This window comes from Delphinus delphis, chromosome 18, assembly GCF_949987515.2.
Source record: "Delphinus delphis chromosome 18, mDelDel1.2, whole genome shotgun sequence".
Taxonomy (NCBI): domain Eukaryota; kingdom Metazoa; phylum Chordata; class Mammalia; order Artiodactyla; family Delphinidae; genus Delphinus; species Delphinus delphis.
In genome coordinates, this window is record NC_082700.1 from 61,161,310 (window position 1) to 61,181,244 (window position 19,935).

At 35.6% G+C, this 19,935-nt stretch overlaps 1 protein-coding gene across 2 annotated transcripts in view; it reads left to right on the forward strand.

Moving 5' to 3' along the window:
* Window positions 1–19,935, forward strand: part of GPC5 (glypican 5) — a 1,355,126-nt gene that overhangs the window by 631,343 nt on the left and 703,848 nt on the right. For both annotated transcript variants that reach the window (XM_059996229.1, XM_059996231.1), the window contains exon 7: window positions 18,026–18,182. In XM_059996229.1, coding sequence (XP_059852212.1) covers window positions 18,026–18,182 — 157 coding nt within the window. The remainder of the gene's footprint in view (window positions 1–18,025; window positions 18,183–19,935) is intronic.

Below are 19,935 nucleotides of genomic sequence, written 5' to 3' on the forward strand. Positions count from 1 at the left end.
AAATAACATAATAGTGGGAGACGGAAGTGGTCATTACCTGACATGGCATCATAATTGCTGATGGATCTCCCAGTGATTCTGCATCCTAGCGCCCATGCCCTTGTGTGATCCCGTCTCCTTGAGTGTGGGCTGGACCTAATGCTTTGCTTATAATGAACAAAATACGGCAACAGTAATTGGATTTTACTACTGTGATTAAGCTACAAAAGCCTATGACTTGCATCTTGCCAACCCTCTTCCCGTGCTGCTGGCACTCTCTCCTGGCCTCTTGCTTACTTGTGGTGGTAAAGGGAGCTGCCTTGTTGTGAGATGCTTTATGAAGAAACTCACCTGGTTTCAAGGAACCAGGTGAGTCCTCAGCCCAACAACTCACAAGGAACTACATCCTGCCAACAACCCTGTGAGTGAACTTGGAAATGAATCCTTCCCTGTCAAGCCTTGAGATGACTGCCTTCAAACAGCTGCCATCACACATACCCACACACATACACGCGCTTGCACACACACACACACACACACACACAGGCACAGGCACATACACACACGCACTCCTCCTTTCAGCACCCTACTGGTTTGGAGCTATAACTGACAATATAGAAGGGGGCTCAGTGCTGGTAGATGGCTCTGAATTGGCAGTCTCCTCCCGTTGTATTTCAGTGCATTTTGAAGGGATAAGTCTCCTTTCCACCCAACCCTTAAGTAAAGTGGTTTAATCAGGTGGTCATATTCTTTTTCCTAATGCTTAGATAGAATTAGCCACACAGAGGGAATAACAATATTAGTTGAGAAAAGATTATGGTTGAAGGAAGGGGAGATTTCATACGTCTAGGAAAGCCTGGGTGAACAGCTAAACATCGATATGACTCTGAGTGCATGGAAGAGAGAGCAAAGACTCAGGAAGTAAGAGCAGCATTAAAGGGAAGCCAGTTTGCATGAAAAAATACAGTCCACATGCTGTCTCTGGCATATATATCCAAGGATACTACTTGTTTTGTAAATGAAAATGTTAGCTTTTATAGCATGAAATTAAGTTATATCAGGTAAAACTGATTTCTTTTAAGTTGCCAGGCTCTTTTTGTTGTTTAAATTATCTACTAATAGAACTGCTAAATAGGGCTCAGTAACCAGAATCATACTTAACGGTGCTCAGGGTTCAATAGGTTAAATGTTCCTATTCTTGAATCAGCAGACCAGAACTAAGCATCCAAGTACCAGGCATGGATCTGGAATAACAGATCCAGTGAAATAGGTTTCAGTGGTGCTCACCTGGTACAGGACCATGGGCAAAATGCCAAGTAAACACTGTGATAAAAGCACTGTGATGGACAGTCAAAATTGGAAAGGATAAATTTTTTATTGAACTGCAGAAGGTTTTCTCTATGGCCTAAAATTTTATGAGAATGAATTATTTATACAATAATAAAAAGCTATTTTTGTCATTTTTAACATGGGAAAAACACAAATACCCGCAAGAGCACTGCAAAACAGTATCTTTGTGACAGTATCCATCAGGCCAGGAAATTATTGGGCTAATTTGAGTCTCCAGCAAAATTTTCACTTTGTGATGGAACAAAACTGAATGTTTAAATACTAAGGTCTTCATATACCCATGCTCCATTTGACGGCTTCTTTCCTACTCCAGGGAAAGATATGTCCTTGAGATCAATCTTCTTCTCCTTTAATATTTATCTTTTTAAAAAATCTACTGAATATTGACTCACTCTGTTCTACCTTAGTCTTGTCTTTTCTCTGGGTCTTTTGATGATAGATGCTGGTATCCCTCTCTGTCATTCACTCCAATATTGTTTATTTGTTTGTTGTTTCTCCCTCCTTTAAGCTGAGTCTTATAAGTCAAAGTAAATTACTCACTCAGTACCACTTAGAGAGGGTGGTCAATAGTAACATTTCTGATAATTTCTCCGGTAACACCTATGTCATTACAGAGCTCTCTCCAGGGACATAAAGGCTTTAGGTATCTCATACTTGAGTTACATTAGGCCAACTGACCTAAAATCAAGGTACATTGTTATATTCCAAGCTGCTTCGTCAGCACATGCTGGTTGAAATCTACTGCCCCTCCATTGCTCCGGCTGCATTTCTGTATACCTGTAGGTCAGGTTCTCAAGGTGAGGCAGTAGGAATCCAAATAACGTATTCCCAAATGGTCATTATAATAACAAGACACTTCTATTTTTATATTTTTGCCAGGGTTCAGAGTCCCATTAAAAAGACCTCTCTCTGGAACACTGATTTAAAATTTTTATTGACCAGGTTTATTTTTAAGAAGCAATTTAGGGTAGTCCTTTGATTTCCAAGAGAAGCGTATAAACAAAGATAACGTGACTTAGAATTATTCAGCTCTGCAAAAATTGCATGAAATGCATAACTTTATGACTATTAAGATGCTTTGGGGGAAACAAATTAAAGAAAGACTACATGATTAAAAATAAAATATTACAAACAAGTTGAGTGCCAACTATGTTGTATGCATTAGAATAGACCAACAGAACTATGGCAATTAGAAGCTAGGTAAATTACAAAATTATAATTGTAAAAATAGAAAGCTAGGACAAAAAAAAAAGAACAAGAAAAACTAAAATCTATGGGTTGGAGAAACCTCCCATTGTGGGCTTGAGTGTTGGCAACGTTTATTTCGGAGTGCCTTTTCTGATTGTGGCTGGGGGCTTAGAATTGGACCTGGCCCAGCTTATCTGGGGGTAAAGTAAGCAATGGAACACGTGAGTCATTTTCCCGATGGCATATTTGCTGAGTTCTTGTGCTATATGCAAGAATGAGGGACTATGCCAGAAGATTCAAATGCCAGAAATCTTCCAGGATCTCATAGTGATTGAGAGATAAAATAATTGAAAGGGAGGGGGAATAACTCAAACACATGGACAGACCCTACCTCTCCCAGATATTTTTCGGCTTTTAAAGTTGCATGGTGTAAGATGCTAAATAGCTAAGCTCAATATTTCTGAAAGTTAGAACCTAATATCCAACAGAATTTTAAGGCTAAGTAGAAACAGATTCATCCAACTCTAAATCAGAATTCCACGTGGTCCATATTTGAGAAACAGGGATGAACCAGAGGTGACAGAGTCTTACCAAGCTATCAATACAACTTACTCCTACCCATTTCCATCTCTAATTATACTGATATGGCCTACTCCTTATCTTATCCAAATAATAGGGGAGAGTGGGAGTATATTCTCTTGAACCTAACATCATCTGAGTACTTCATCGTTCTTTTTTTTTAAGCATCTTTATTGGAGTATCATTGCTTTACAATGGTGTGTTAGTTTCTGCTTTATAACAAAGTGAATCAGCTATACATATACATATATCCCCATATCTCCTCCCTCTTGTGTCTCCCTCCCACCCTCCCTATCCCACCCCTCTAAGTGGTCACAAAGCACCGAGCTGATCTCCCTGTGCTGTGCAGCTGCTTCCCACTAGCTATCTGTTTTACATGTGGTAGTGTATATATGTCCATGCCCTTCTCTCACTTAGTCCCAGCTACCCTTCCCCCTCCCCGTGTCCTCAAGTCCATTCTCTATGTCTGTATTCCTGTCCTGCCCCTAGGTTATTCAGAACCTTTTTTTTTTTTTGATTCCATATATATGTGTTAGCATACAGTATTTGTTTTTTTATTTCTGATTTACTTCACTCTGTATGACAGACTCTAGGTCCATCCATCTCACTACAAATAACTCAATTTCATTTCTTTTTATGGCTGAGTAATATTCTATTGTATATATGTGCCACATCTTCTTTATCCATTCGTCTGTTGATGGACACTTAGGTTGTTCCCATGTCCTGGCTATTGTAAATAGAGCTGCAATGAACATTGGGTTGCATGACTCTTTTTGAATTATGGTTTTCTCAGGGTGTATGCCCAGCAGTGGGGTTTCTGGGTCATATGGTAGTTCTATTTTTAGTTTTTTAAGGAACCTCCATACTGTTCTCCATAGTGGCTGTATCAATTTACATTCCCACCAACAGTGCAAGAGGGTTCCCTTTGCTCCACCCCCTCTCCAGCATTTATTGTTTGTAGATTTTTTGATGATGGCCATTCTGACCAGTGTGAAGTGATACCTCACTGTAGTTTTGATTTGCATTTCTCTAATGATTAGTGATGTTGAGCATCCTTTCATGTGTTTGTTGGCAATCTGTATGTCTTCTTTGGAGAAATGTCTATTTAGGTCTTCTGCCCATTTTTGGATTGGGTTGTTTGTTTTTCTGATATTGACCTGCATGTGCTGCTTGTAAATTTTGGAGATTAATCCTTTGTCCGTTGCTTCATTTGCAAATATTTTCTCCTGTTCTCAGAGTTGTCTTTTTGTCTTGTTTATGTTTTCCTTTGCTGGGCAAAGCTTTTAAGTTTCATTAGGTCCCATTTGTTTATTTTTGTTTTTATTTCCATTTCTCTAAGAGGTGGGTCAAAAAAGATCTTGCTATGATTTATGTCATAGAGTCTTCTGCCTATGTTTTCCTCTAAGAGTTTTATAGTGTCTGGCCTTACATTTAGGTCCTTAATCCATTTTAAGTTTATTTTTGTGTATGGTGTTAGGGAGTGTTCTAATTTCATTCTTTTTCATGTAGCTGTCCAGTTTTCCCAGCACCACTTATTGAAGAGGCTGTCTTTTCTCCATTGTATATTCTTGCCTCCTGTATCAAAAATAAGGTGACCATATGTGCGTGGGTTTACCTCTGGGCTTTCAATCCTGTTACATTGATCTATGTTTCTGTTTTTCTTCCAGTACCATACTGTCCTGATTACTGCAGCTTTGTAGTATAATCTGAAGTCTGGGAGCCTGATTCCTCCAGCTCCGTTTTTCTTTCTCATGATGGCTTTGTCTATTTGGGGTCTTTTGTGTTTCCATACAAATTGTGAAATTTTTTTGTTCTAGTTCTGTGAAAAATGCCATTGGTAGTTTGATAGAGATTGCATTGAATCTGTATATTGCTTTGGGTAGTAGAGTCATTTTCACAATGTTGTTTCTTCCACTCCAAGAACATGGTATATCTCTCCATCTATTTGTATCATCTTTAATTTCTTTCATCAGTGTCTTATAGTTTTCTGCATACAGGTCTTTTGTCTCCTCTAGGTAGGTTTATTCCTAGGTATTTTATTCTTTTTGTTGCAATGGTAAATGGGAGTGTTTCCTTAAATTCTCTTTCAGATATTTCATTGTTAGTGTATAGGAATGGAAGAGATTTCTGTGCATTAATTTTGTATCCTGCTACTTTACCAGATTCATTGATTAGCTCTAGTAGTTTTCTGGTAGCATCTTTAGGATTCTCTCTATATAGTATCATGCCATCTGCAAACAGTGACAGCTTTACTTCTTTTCCAATTTGGATTCCTTTTATTTCTTTTTCTTCTCTGATGGCTAACACTTCCAAAACTATGTTGAATAATAGTGGTGAGAGTGGACAACTTTGTCTTGTTCCTAATCTTAGAGGAAATGGTTTCAGTTTTTCACCATTGAGAATGATGTTGGCTGTGGGTCATCATTCTTTTATATACAATGTCCAACATGAAACCAAAAAAATGCCTAGATATGTGAAATGGCAAGTTAACACACACCCACACACACAAACCAGACAATAGGCACAGATCCATAGATGATGCAGTTCTGAATTCATCTGACAAAAATTCAGAAGCACTATTGCTAATATGACAATAAAATAAAGGTAAATGGACAATATGAAAAAAATTTAGTAAGGAATTTGTAAACATATGTAGAAATACATATAGAATTGAATTCACGTTCTAATGTGAAAAGCACAATAATTGAACTTAACTGAACAGTTTAAATCAGAGTAAATGCAATAAAACACAAGAAAGGAGCCTGAAGAAAGAGCCACACACAGAATCTAAACTGAAGCAAAGGGATTGGATAAAGCCAAAAAAAGCGTAAGAGACATGGGTCACAGTCAATATGTTGGTATATACCCAAAATATACCTAATATACCTGTAATTGGAGACCAGCAAAGACAAGTGAGACAGAATAGGAAAGAAGCAATATTTGAAGAGCAATTGATCAAGAATTTTGTAAAGCCATAAAGGATATCAACCCACTTTTACAAAGATCAACAAAATGTAAGCAACATGATACAAAGAAAGCTATAGTCCAACTGGCAGACTATAGTCAAACTCTTGAAGTAAGACAAAAGGAAAGTCTTAACAGCAAGTAAAACAGTAAAAATAAGATTTTCAACGAAACTACAAAAACTAAAGACAGTGGGATGACATCTTTAGCATGCTCAGGGTGAAATTATGCCCATCTAAAATTCCATAACCAATGAAAATGTACATAAAAATGAGGCATGATAAAATATATTTAGACAAATAAATATTGAGTGAATGTTTGACTAGCAGACCTGAGCTATAAGAAATACTTCAGTTCTTCAGGCTAAATAAAAGTTACTCCATACAGAAGCATGAAACTAGAGGAAGCAATGAAGTTCATTAAAAAACAACCTTAAAATATTGGCAAAAGAAGAAAATTTGATAATCTCAGTGAGCTCTGAATCTATTATGGAAACTATTTCTATAATTAACACATTTCTCACACACAAAAAATCACAGGACAGATGGATTATCTGGTAAATTCTTCCAAAAACTTAAGGAGTAAATAAGACGAATCTTACACAAGCACTTTCAGAAAATGTACGCAAAAAAGAAAAAAACAAAAAAACAGAACACTTCCCAATTTGTTGTGGGAAGGCAGCAAATATTGATGCCAAAATCTAACAAAAATATTAAAACAAGAGGAACTTTTGCTCTTATAGGGAATATTTACCATGAAATAGGTATGAGTAGTAGGCGTAAATGTAATAACTATGTGTTTTGGAATTTATAACATACGTTGAAATAAAATGTATGACAACAAAGAATGAGAGTGACTAAATAATGTTCAACAGTTTTAAGGTTTTTTCATTGTTGGAGAAGTGGTTAAAATACTATTTGAGGTGTAATAAGTCTGTAATAATATATTATAAATATTATAATTACAGTACTCGGGTATTCAAAAAGGTGTAACAGGTATTCTAATAAGCTGAAAAAATTAAAATAAATGATTCATCTAAAAGTGGAAAGAAAGGGAAAATAAAAAATAATGAAATAGTACAGTATGAAAACAGAAGAGTCATATCCAAAATTTGTAAAGAACTCTTAGAAATCAATTAGAAAAATACAGATAATCTATTTTTTTCCCATGGTCAAGTGACTTGAAAACACACTTTATATTAGAGGATACCAAAAAAAACAAATCATATGAAAATCATTAATCATTGGTAAAATGCAAATTAAAATGACGCTAAAATACCACTGCACTCCCACAGAATACCTAAGATTAAAATGACCAATAATACCAAGTGTTGCAGAAGTCGTGAAATAACTGTGACTCTCATATATTACTGGTAGGAATGTAAATCTGAGCAACTCTATTGAAAAGCTGTTTGGAAATATCTATTAAGGCTAAATATTTATATACCCTATGACCCAACAATTCCACTCCTGGATATATACTCAAGATCAATGAATGCTTAAATCCATCAAAAGACATGCACAAGAATATTTGATCAACATTATTTATCATAGCCCCAAATTAGAAGCAGATGAATTGTCCAATTACATCGACATAAATCAACAAATTGCTGCTAATTCGTAAAATGGAACACCTATATTGCAATTGATAGGATTCAGGATACACTACCAAAACTATGTCACCCTGGCAGAAAGAAATTTGAGATACGTCAGGTACAGGAAGTATTTTCTGACCTTTCCGTAAAGCAGGTCATAAAACCCTCATATGAGAGGTTCCCTCCTTGTACCCCAGGAAAGGAGCATCCTTATCTCCAAATAGGAGTGAGGGATGCCAAGGGGAGTCTGAATGCCCAAGCCTTGCTATTTTCCCCAGTTTACTACATTTACCCCATTTCCTTTTTTGTCCTATCGAATTTTCTCTCTTTTTGTCCTATCACTATTTTCCAGTCCTCATCAAACCTAGTGTAAAAATGCTCAGCTTTAACCGCATCTTCCTAACGAAGGCTACTGTGTCATGTAAAACTTCTATTAAAAAAATTTGTATGTTTTTCTGTTGTTAATCTGTTTTTTTTGTTGTTGTTGTTAATCTGTTTTTTGTTACAGGGGCTCTAGCTGAGAATTTAGAAGGAAATGATATTTTTCCTCCCCTGCACAATAATAAAGAATGAACTATTGGTACATATAAGAATGTGATGAATGTTTAAAACATAATGTTGAATAAAAACAGCCATATGCAACAGGTTATATACTGCATGACACTATTTCTGTGAAGTTCATTAACAGACAAAATGAATCTAGGTGAACTGAGGTCAGAATAGGAGTTATCTTTTGATTGCAGTTACTGACTCTGATGACAATGAGATTTCTTGGGTCCTTGTGATATATTTTTAATCTGAGTTGTATTTTTGTGTGTGGACCTATGGGGGAACTCATTGAGCTGTATATTTAAGAGCTATACACTCTGAGTAAATTATACATTAATATTAAGAAGGAGAAAAATAAATAATAAATAAAGGTAGTTTGCTTTAACAGATACCTACCTCTATGGAGTAATGATTACACATTTAGGTATATAACCAGCAGATATGACTGGCTCTTTATACCAAAATACATTTAAAATTTTTCCATACCAATGCTTTTTTTATGTCCAGACACACAAACCTGTAGGATTGCCCACCAACAGAAGAATGAAAAGGTATGCTTCACTGATACAGTAGAATAAAATACAGCAATTAAATGAATAAACTGCTGCTACACCTATAGTGTCACAGACTGTGCTTAAGTTCATATAAAGTTCCTCAGAAAAAAGGTGAATCTGTGGTGAAGGAAGTCAAACTTGTGTTATCTTTGGGAGAAGAAAATGACTGAGACATAAAAGAGGCTTCTGGGATGATGGTAGTGTTTTGTGTCGTGATTATGGTGGTCACATGGCTGAGGTCAGGTTGAAACATTCTTGGAGTTGTACATTTATCATTTATGCACTTTTTAGTATGTAATTTTGTGTTCAGTTGTTAGGACTGTGGTAATAAGTACCACAGAATGGGTGGCATAAAAATATTATTGTGTCACAGTTCTAGAGATGAGAAATCTGAATTCCAGATGTCAGCAAGGTTGCTTCCTTCTGAGGGCTGTGAGGGTTATCTGTTATATGGCTCTCTCCTAGCTGCCAGTGGTTTGCTGGAAATCCTTCATATGCCTTGGCTTGTAGGTGTATCAATCTAATCCTTCACCTTCATGGAATTCTCCTTCTCTCTTCTTACAGCCTTCCTTCTGAACATGTCTGTCTCTGTGTTCAAATTTCCCCTTTTTATAAGGACACTAATCATATTAGATTAGGGCCCACCCAAATTACCTCATTTTACCTTGATTACCTCTGTGAAGATCCTATTTCCAAATAAGGTCACATCCTGAGGTACTAGGGGTTTGGGCTTCAACATATATTTTTTCAGAAACACAATTTAACCCATAGTAGATGTATACTTTTTTTAAAAAAATTAAATCTAGCAGAAAAAGGAGTGCAAGAATAGAACTGAAATGAATATCAAGGAGGACTACAATAAGCCTTGATGATGTAAGACCTATTTCTAAACCAAATGTTAGAATGGCTTGAAACATGTTAGAATTGAAAACTCTGGAGTTTTAAGACACATTTAGGATCTTTCACCCTCTTCATTTTTCAGCTGAAACACTTAGGCTCAGCAAGATTAAATGATTTAAGTTCACGCATGTAAATAGTTAATGGGAATTTGGCCTAGAATACCCACCTACTCCCTCCCCAAGACAACCACAGCCTCAAACAATTTTTCTCAAATTACTTCTAGAATATTAGTAAAATCACATTCCCTTAATCCTCTCTTGGTATATCTCTGTCCATATTTTTATAGTTTATGTAAAGAAAGCTAGATTAAGGGAACTTCATTGCAAAGGTGAAAACCAGAATGACATTTATGAGATAGAACTCTCGTAATCATCTGGTATACACAAGGATATCATACTATATGGGATCAGAATGAGTTCCTTTTGGAAGTAAACCTTTCATAGACTGGGAAACTTTAGGGGAATCTTTCCTAGAATTTTTTTTTTGGCGGCCACTGTTGTGGCCTCTCCCGTTGTGGAGCACAGGCTCCGGACACGCAGGCTCAGCGGCCATGGCTCACGGGCCCAGCCGCTCCGCGGCACGTGGGATCTTCCCGGACCGGGGCACGAACCCATGTCCCCTGCATCGGCAGGCGGACTCTCAACCACTGCGCCACCAGGGAAGCCCCCTAGAATGTTTTAATAGAACGTTGGAGAATGAATTCTGCACAGCTGGCCAACGAAGGCAATCTAGATTGGTTACCAAAACCAGGTTTTAAATGGATTTGCAATCCTCCACAGTTCTTTGAAAAAGGTAATGGAAATTGTGATGAATTAACAAATAAAAATCTTTTCTAATCAGGGAGCCCTTACATTGGCAACACATCGTGATTAACATCATCCTTCTTTCCTCCTTCCTTTTCTTTCTTTCTTTTTTATTTTCTTTCTATGACATCAGTCTTATGCAGATAAATGATTAAAGGACTATGATTAAAACACATAACAGTTGAATGATATAAATCTTCTAGTCTTGTCAGAAACACATTAAGGCAATAAAAAAGAAATGTTAAGGAAGAATCTAGGTTAATGATGGAAAGGGCTGATTTTTGTATACCATGTAAAAATGACCTGGTCTTCCTGTCAGAGCAGATAACTAAGATGCTGGTACCGACAGTTCTGTTCTTTATGACTAAACCAGGTGGGGGAACATTTAGCAGGTAGGTTGAGGGAAGAAAACCATTGACCTGCTAACACATGTAAAGTTAATACTGTCTACACCATTAACTAGGAAATGCATGTAAAACTACCTTTATGATATGGTAGAGTGTGGTGAATAGAAGCCTGATTCACTAGATGATATTGAGTTGTGTTGAATTCATCTTCAATCAATCCCTCTATGCTTTAGAATGCTTTCACTTATTTTTCTCAGAAGCAGTAGATGTTCAGTTTTGGTCTATCCTTGATTTTAGAACTTCATTTGCTGGGCTCTGTAATGTCAGGAAGATGGTATAGGATAACTAGGCAAATAGTTAAACGTGTTCTCAACGGTAAGTTACTTGTACCTTGAATTGCTGTGACACCTATACCAGGCAGAGGCAGTTTCCTGAAGTGATCCAGGGCACAAGTAACTGCACATCTGAGGCAAATTTCCATGTGAGTCTGTATCATTTTGGTGGATATTTAAATCCTCCCCATGCATACGAAGACCTAGTTAAAGAGATACAGGCTTTTGACATGTTAAGAAAATGACTTCACAATGTTAAACCACACCATGAACAATATAAATTTATTCTGTACCTCAGAATGCAAAATAATAAAATTATTTAATATCTGATCATTCTTGTTTAGAATGCCCTTTAATTTCAATCATAGATGAACCTGCGTCAGCTAGAAACCTGGATGATGGTTTCTGTCCTGTAATATTGGTGGGTGACAGTATGTATATGTGATTTTGTGTGCGTGTGTGTGCGTGTGTTGGTGAACATGCAGTGATCTAGAAAATTAAGAAATTAGCTTTGAAGTAGTGGCATCAAGAAAATAATTTTCACACTTTAAAAAATTTTCAGTGGTATAATTGTTATACATCATGTCACCCCATAATAAAATGTTTGACTCGGGATTTCTCATTGCACATCTAGTTATTCCACTGAACAGGTTGTGGGCTTTTAGTTTACTTATAACCTCCACTTTTCTTCTCCCCTTCCTCTCCTCCCGCTTCAGGGTCATTTTACATTACTTACCTCCCCAGATGTCCTTGTATCTTCCCCTACTCCTCTTATGCTCTCCTGGACCCGTCCAGCTGACTTGGCATGGATGTTTCCATAGACGTCTCCAACAGTAACTCTGGGGTTGTCTCATAAGAAAGGTTGTTTTGCTTTTTCACCAGTTCTTTTTGGGTCCCTGGGGTGTTTTGACATAGACATTTCACCGAAGCCATTTGATAATTGATAACGTTTGGCATGCACACTTCCTCTTTAGGGCCAAAAATTTTCCTGAGTCTTATTTGAGGTTATGTCCCTGTTTCCTTTTATTCCTGCACTTAACTCACCAGCTTTTAGTTTTAACTATCCTGTGAGGTCTAGTTTAGAGTTTGGACTAAGGCACACATTAATTATAAATCTTATCTGGTCACTTTTGTTATGGCAGCTCAGAAAATGGAACTGGCCACATTTTGAGTTGGAGGTAAGGTTCAGGCATAGTGGAAGGGAGGTATACAGAATTTTCTTAGGGGAAAAAGAACAGATGACTTCTTTGCAGTTTAAGAGGCCAGAGAATGAATGTAGTAAGCCTTTCCTAAGTTCAGTATTCTATTTACAAAATCATAAGACTTTTATAAATTACCAGACTGCATTGCATAAACCAAATGTCACTGAACAGTGACCTTTCAAATTACCAGCACAACGGAAGCTGAGATCAGAAAGCTCAAAGTTAAAGCAAACACTGACAAGAAATCCGACAGAAATGACTTCCGTGTCTGGTCAACTTAACATAACATGACATATTGTAAAATGTGTTTGGCTTTTTAGGTAGAATAGCCTATAAAGGTTTAACTGCTTTTGAAAATATAATCTTTAATATAATCTGGAGATTCGTGGTATTTAGGTTATGTGGATAAAATATTTTCTAAGTCTGAAAGAGAGTGGAAAAGTTTACTATAAGAAAAACATTTAAAAGATGAAAAAGTTTAAGTGATGAAGGTGAAAATAGGGAGGAGTGGGTTGGGGTATAGATGGGAACAGAATTGGAGGTTTGAGGAAAGGGAAGTTAAATTGCAAGAAAAAAATGGGAGCAGTTATATAAAGAGGTTTTTTTATAAAAAAGGTCTAATCTAAATATGTTATTACAAAGATAAATTTAAAAAATACGTCATAAGGAATTTTGAATCAGAGTTCCAATTTTTAAATGTTATAAGCTTCTGTTGTTTTCCTATTTCCCATACATTTCTTTATGGGTTTTACTTGAATTGTATGAAAGTACAGATACCAATTTGTTTATAACGAAATTAAATTCATATATATGTATATATTAACATGTATTTATACATAGAGAATTTTTTGTTCTATACTTAAGATATATTCTTTAGAGATATTTTATTAATGATGAAATGAAAGGACAATTTTTTCTACGCCTTCATTTTTCTGATTTGAAATTTTCTGTCAACATTTGAATTTTTACCACCCAACATATATACCCATCAATAACACAAAATTGTAAAACAGAATCTTTTACCATGTCTGTGTTTGAATAGGTGACTAGAACATATGATGACTAATATGTTCTAAACACATATTTACTTTTTGTATATCTGTGTAAATGATTGGAAACGGATGGAGGGAATATTTTAGAGATGTATCATTATATGTCAGACTTTGAAGCACATTCCATTGCTCTCATGTGTGAAGATTGTTGCATGTGATGAATATGTTTCTCTTTCACAGCAAACATGTGTATGTAAGCCATCTATAGCAAGATTTTATTCTAAGTGTTTGAAAGGCTATTGCAACCATGGGATATTGCCAGACAGTTAGTAAAAGGCAAATTGAGTCTGTTGAGAGATTAATTCACCAGCTGAAAGAAATACATTTGCCTCAGAGTCATCAGATATTCTACCCACCAAATTCATCCTCTGAGATAGCATCCCTAATGAGCTTCCTAAACCAATTAAACATAAGCAGGAAGCATCAGTCATCAAAACTATTTTCAGCTAATCAGCTGACTGCACAAATTGCATGGTGCTGAGGAAAAAAGGAACACTCTAAAAGTTGTTGAATTTTTTTTCTACTCTGTCCTTACTTTGTAGGCTTCTCAATTTTAGGATGTGGTGTTTTGCACAGAACACTGTAAATGAGTGCAGTGCTTTATAGTATATAAAGTGCTTTCCTTTGGATTATTATTCAATAGAATAAAATGAGCTTTAATGGGCTTAAGTGATTTGCTTAAAGGCACACAATTAATGTGTGGCTGGGACTCAAAATCATGCCCTTTCCTATGTTGTAATATTTCTGTAAGTATGTATGTATTGATCAACTCTCTACCCTCCATGACAGGGGGATCGGTTGAAGTGTTCAAAGTGCCATCCTCTTTACATATGGACAAACTCAGAGCCAAGGCAGGATGAGGATGAAGGGAGACATTTTTACTCTGATATGGGTTCCCTCCTTCAAAGACAGAATTAAGTTAGTGATATCATGTCATATTGTTTATAATGATGAAGAGAACATAAAACAAGCATACGCAAAATTATAAAAATATAAATTCACACAATTTCTGTGAGAAAACCAAATTGCTCTGCAGTGGAATTTGGGTGCTGGGGGGTGCTGCTTTAGATATAATTTTTTTTTAAATCAGTATATTTTATGGGACCTTGACTGGAGGCTAAATTTGAACTTTTCATTATGGACTTATTTCCAAAGTATGTCAATGGTTGTTGTGTGAGGGGAGGGGCTAATTTTCTTATGTTAATTTGGAAAATGCAAGGTGAATCTCAACTAAACAGATTACTTACTGTAAGATTCCCCATGAGCCTTTAGTTCCTAGATCTCAAGAAGGGGACATAGGATGAATTTCCCAAACATTTCATCCCAGGACTTCTTTCTGTGACTCATCTATCCAGACTGATATTTCTCTGCTGGGTACATGTTGAAACCAGTATAGAGTCACAAAAAGCACTAAGGCAGAGAAATGACATGGTGAAAATACTGATTTGAGGAAAATAATATGCTGGTAGTAGGCAGGAGAGACCAATGTCCCCCCACAATGAGGGAGTTGGGGAGATAAGTTGTAATGATACCTGAATAGTGGAGGTGAGTTGTTCTATTTTAAGATGCAAAGTAGTAGAATACATTTTATATCTAGCTACTGCTTACTGGTGAGCTAAAGAGTAACAAGGGCTGCAAATAAAGACTTGAGTGTGCTCTGTATACAGGTGAGAGCACAATCTGTTACGATGGGTTCCCAGAAAGAGACTAAAAAGAAAGAACAGGGAATTTACATTATTAGCTGAAACATTTTTACTGTTTTGGAAGTGAGGAGAAAGATGATCAAACTAAGGAGAAATCAGAATAGTTTAGTCCCAAAGAAGTGGCATTTTGAATAAGGGTCTAACTGCAAAAAGCTCATTGTTTTTGTTGATTAGAAATTTATTGGGAATTTTCACAAATTAAGTTTTAATATAATTGTGAGAATGAAAATGAACTACTGTGGATGTATGATGATTGAGAAGTAAGATAGGGAGCATTTAAAGCAGAATCTTCATGCAGAGGAGATGCAGATGGAGATGTTGACTCTACCAGAGAGAGATGGGATCACTGGGGACCTGGAAGCATGGATCAGATGGGATCGTGGATATATTTGGATAAGCTGATCATTCGTGAAATTCCTTTTGCCATGTAATGCAATGGATGTGACAGTGACATATTCACAGTCCCAGGGATTTGAGTAAGAAGTCTTGGGGCCCATTTTATAATCCTGCTGCACCACAGATGGTTTAAATTAAAATATAGTTTTATATAGTATTATTTCTTAAAAATATGAGTTTGTGTGCCTTAGATGTTTCTTGGAGTGTCACTGAAGTGATGGAGAAGATAAAAGTAGTAAATATATTAATTTTTTAAAAAAATATTTTTTCTCTAGTGTCATCTATTATTTTTGCAAGTCAGTATACATTAATGAATCATTCTCTGATAATTAATGCATTTAATTGCTTTCAACCAAAACCAGTTACCTAAAACAGTAAGTTTTGTTTTACATGTGCTATCTTTCTTTCTGCGTTTCTGAGTTCAAATTCACTGAGCTGGATCTTCGTGACTTATACATTGTTGGTGCTGTTTGTGAGATTCTTTCTTGTTCTGACCAAGGTCCCAGTAAAACATTGGAAGAATACTTAGGAAAGTAAAGGGGAAATAAAGTTGAAATTGGAAAACATTGGGAAAAAGTGTCAGTGACAAAAGGAATAACACATCATCAGAAAGTTTGGCTTTTATTGTACGTGTAAGCTACGACTTTGAAAATTTTTAATGTAAATCATGTAATCGAATTCTTTATCAAATAAGTTTTCAATTATTGTGTTCTGAGTGCTTAAGCAATATTGCAATAGAATATATAATAACAAAGATAATAATTAGCAAAATATATTAATTTTTAATGTGGCAACACCATGCAGTATAATTTAGGTATTTTTCTCATAATAAGAACAATGATCCAGGTATATTATTGTCTTTATTTTAGTAATGAAAGAGCTGAGTTATTCAGGGACTTGCCCAATGTCCAATGTCATATGATTAATATATGTCAGAATCAGGATTTAATTCTTGGTATGTTGGACCTCTGAGTCCCAGCCCTTTATGATTATGTTAAATAAGAAATGATAAATGGTATTATTGTATTAAAAATTTATAACATTTAAATATAATTTTTATAATATAATGACATTTATTTTTCCTTTCCTTTTTCAGATTTTTGAATTTTTATATGCTTTATTACGTATCTGTATTTCCCCATTGCCACACCCCACTATAGGAAGTAGCATACATATCTGTGCATTAAACACAATAAGAAGCTTGGTTTAACTTAATCCCAAATTCACTTGACCATGGAAGAAGCCTTCTTTTAAAATTTAACACTTGGGAAATGCTGATCAATAGAAATAAATCCTGATCAGAATTTTTTAATTATTGTCAAATTGTTTTAACATTTCATTTTTGTCAAGGAAAATAAATTTTAAGAAAATACATTTCAGAATTCGTGACCTAATTTTATTTTGAAAGTTTATCAATTGTCAAAGTCCAGGTGCTTAATCTTAGTGTTCTTTATTTGCTAAACATATTTGTCTTACGTGTACCGAGGATGGATTGCTCTTTATTTTATCAATATACAATGCCATCATTGAGTTGTGTGTTTGATTATTGTCTGCTAATTAATACTGTTATCTGGAAAATCTCTAAGAAATAACCCTAATACTTTCATGAAACACCCTGAAAATTTTAATGCCCATTAACTGTTCAGCTGCAATATATTTCATTCACAATATGGCAGGGCCCTCTAGTGCTCACGCTTAGTCACGTGTCCTCCAAAACTGCCTTAGAGGGGTAAATGTCACATATTGGATCATTTTACTCAGTCTTAGCTTTAAGTGAAATAGTCTATTATTCATAACATCACCTTTTGGAAAAGGAGTTTAGGCATGTCCAATATTATTCAAAAAAATTATTTTCCCCATGCTATAGGGGGAAATGTCTAGTTCATCTATTTTGCTCATAAAAGTAAATGAGATACTTGAGAACCAAGAACAAGAAGTTGGTTAAATTTCTTAAGTAATTCATATAAATGGAAGTAGAACCTAAGTCTTTTGTTCCACGGTTCAGTTCTGTGCCATGTACATTGGTCTAAGTATTTAATCCATGAAGTTTAAATAAAACTATAAATGTACATGTCCAGAATTCTATATTCCTTTCACTGAATCTTTTCTGGAAGAATAGCACTCTTCTTTTTGGGAAATGTTGGACTGTTGGTTTACAAAACAGTACAATATTATCAGGCAATACACTGCAGAGGGGGTTGTGTTGTACTGGAGTTTGATTTACCCTGCTTAAACAGCGGATTCTCTAACCAAAGTATCCATGGGCAAGAAGACGTGGTTTTATTTGCTTTCCAAAGCTGTATCACAGAGCTAATAGGCAGACTGTAGCTCTTTACAGCTATAAGGTCTTGCCCATTATTTATTATTATTTCAGTAGTTTTTGATCTTTCTTGCATACTTGATGTGGTAAGGTGTCTACATCAAAACAGTGGATCCACATAAGAAAATAGTTCTAATTTCTACATATTGTTGAATAGCGTCCTTAAATGATTTGAATTTTCTATTAATAAATGTATTTGGTATCCATGTTTAGCTGTTACAGGGTAGGTCACCCAAGCCCAGCAAGTGGGAACTTCACGTGGGCAGTGGTGGTGACATGGCTGAACTGGTCAGCGGGGGCTGTGATGATGAAGATGGTTGCAGGGGATCAGGAAGTGGAGAAGTCAAGAGGACACTGAAAGTCACAGACTGTAAGTGTATGATTCTAACACCACTTCTGAAGCATGGATTTGGAGACATGATTAAGGAAAATTATTACTATGAATATAAAGAAATAATGGTAGTGAATTCAGAAAAATGCAAGAGGAATTGGAAGTGAAAATAAACCCATTTTTTTTAGTTATTCAGGACATGCATTCTTGGGGTTTTTGTTTCTTTTTAGCTAATGACTTTAAATGGAAATGATATTTTTCTGTGAAAAACTAGTGAATGACCATCAGTTCTGAGAATTCATAGTTTTAAAGTGGGATAGTCTGTAGGGTGTGAAATAGCTAGTATGGTGGGCAGTAAATGTATCTTGGTGAAACCAGGATGTGTGAGCCCTACTAAATACTAACATTCTGCAATTTTATTATATTATCATGCCATTAGATACATTTTATTAGGTTTTCATGTTCAAATTACAAAGAAACTGGTTAAATATATGGTTAGTTACGGTGAGAAACTACTTGGGTTTAACTCCTATGAACTGGTTCTTCCAAAAAAGATCTCACCAATTATTCACATTGTTTTGATCATGTGGGTTTAAAAACCATTTTTGGTATTGCTGGACTGGTCACTATTACAAATGATAAAACTACCAAATAACAACAAACAAAAAAATCACCAGATGAATTTCCTTTCCTTGTCTTCACATACAAAATGAGGAAGATAGGCTCTTCATTGTTATGTGCATGTGTATGTTCACACAGGCAAGACAAGCAAAGTTAGCAACTGAGAAAGAAGTGTGAAAGTTAAGGTTCCCAGAGCAGCTACTTTCAACGATTCACTTAATTCAGGTCATACCAAAGGGGATTACTTTATACAGTAATCTTCTGGATCTGTGCAGCCCTATCTGGAGGCTGGCCTGATAGTCTCCCTCTAAATCACAAAGGGCTGCTTTGGACCTGTTAGAAATGTCTTTTCATGACTTTGGTGGGAGAAGAATTCATTTACTTTTCAGTTCCCTTGTAGTAAATTTAGAACACTACCAACGCTTCAAGCATCAATACCCCATTCCTTCTAGGCTTTTGTTTTGTGAGGCTAAAGGAATGGAAGCTGAAAGAGGTACAAAATCAAGACAATATAAAGGTACATGTTTTCCTGTTAGAAACAGTATTAAATTTAACATAGAAAGTAAATAGACGGGGTTTAGTACACTGGAGTAGCAACTGAACAAATGACCACAAAATTCTTTGATGTATTAACACAATTTTCTAGTGAAGATTACACATCTTCTACTCTTGTAGGAGCAGTAGGGATATGTGTTCTTGTTATTGGTACTAATATCATTTATCAGATTGATTTCTCTTGTTTTTCTATCTTTTGTTGTTTCGGCCAAAGAAAAGGAAGACAAAGCAAATGAAAAAGGGTTTTCATTAGGAAAAGAATATTTTTACTAAGAGTTAAAATGCCCTCCATCGTATTTTGGAATTATGATGCATATCCATTAGCATAATATTAAATAATCTTTCATTTTCACTTGATCTTGAGTACTTATATGTACAATAATTTCCTTTCCATTTGAATATTAGCAGGATTTTAAGGCATTAAAAATTATTATGCAAAATAGCTTAGGTTAAAATTTTTTCTGTAAATTGCATGTGTGTGTGTGTGTGTGTGTGTGTGTGTGTGTGTGTGTGTGGAATTAGCATTTTAATAGGGATTTTTCACTCCTGAAGTTATTTATAAGCTCAAGAACTTGCTATGTATTAATAGATAATCTTTTTGGCTTATTTCACAAGA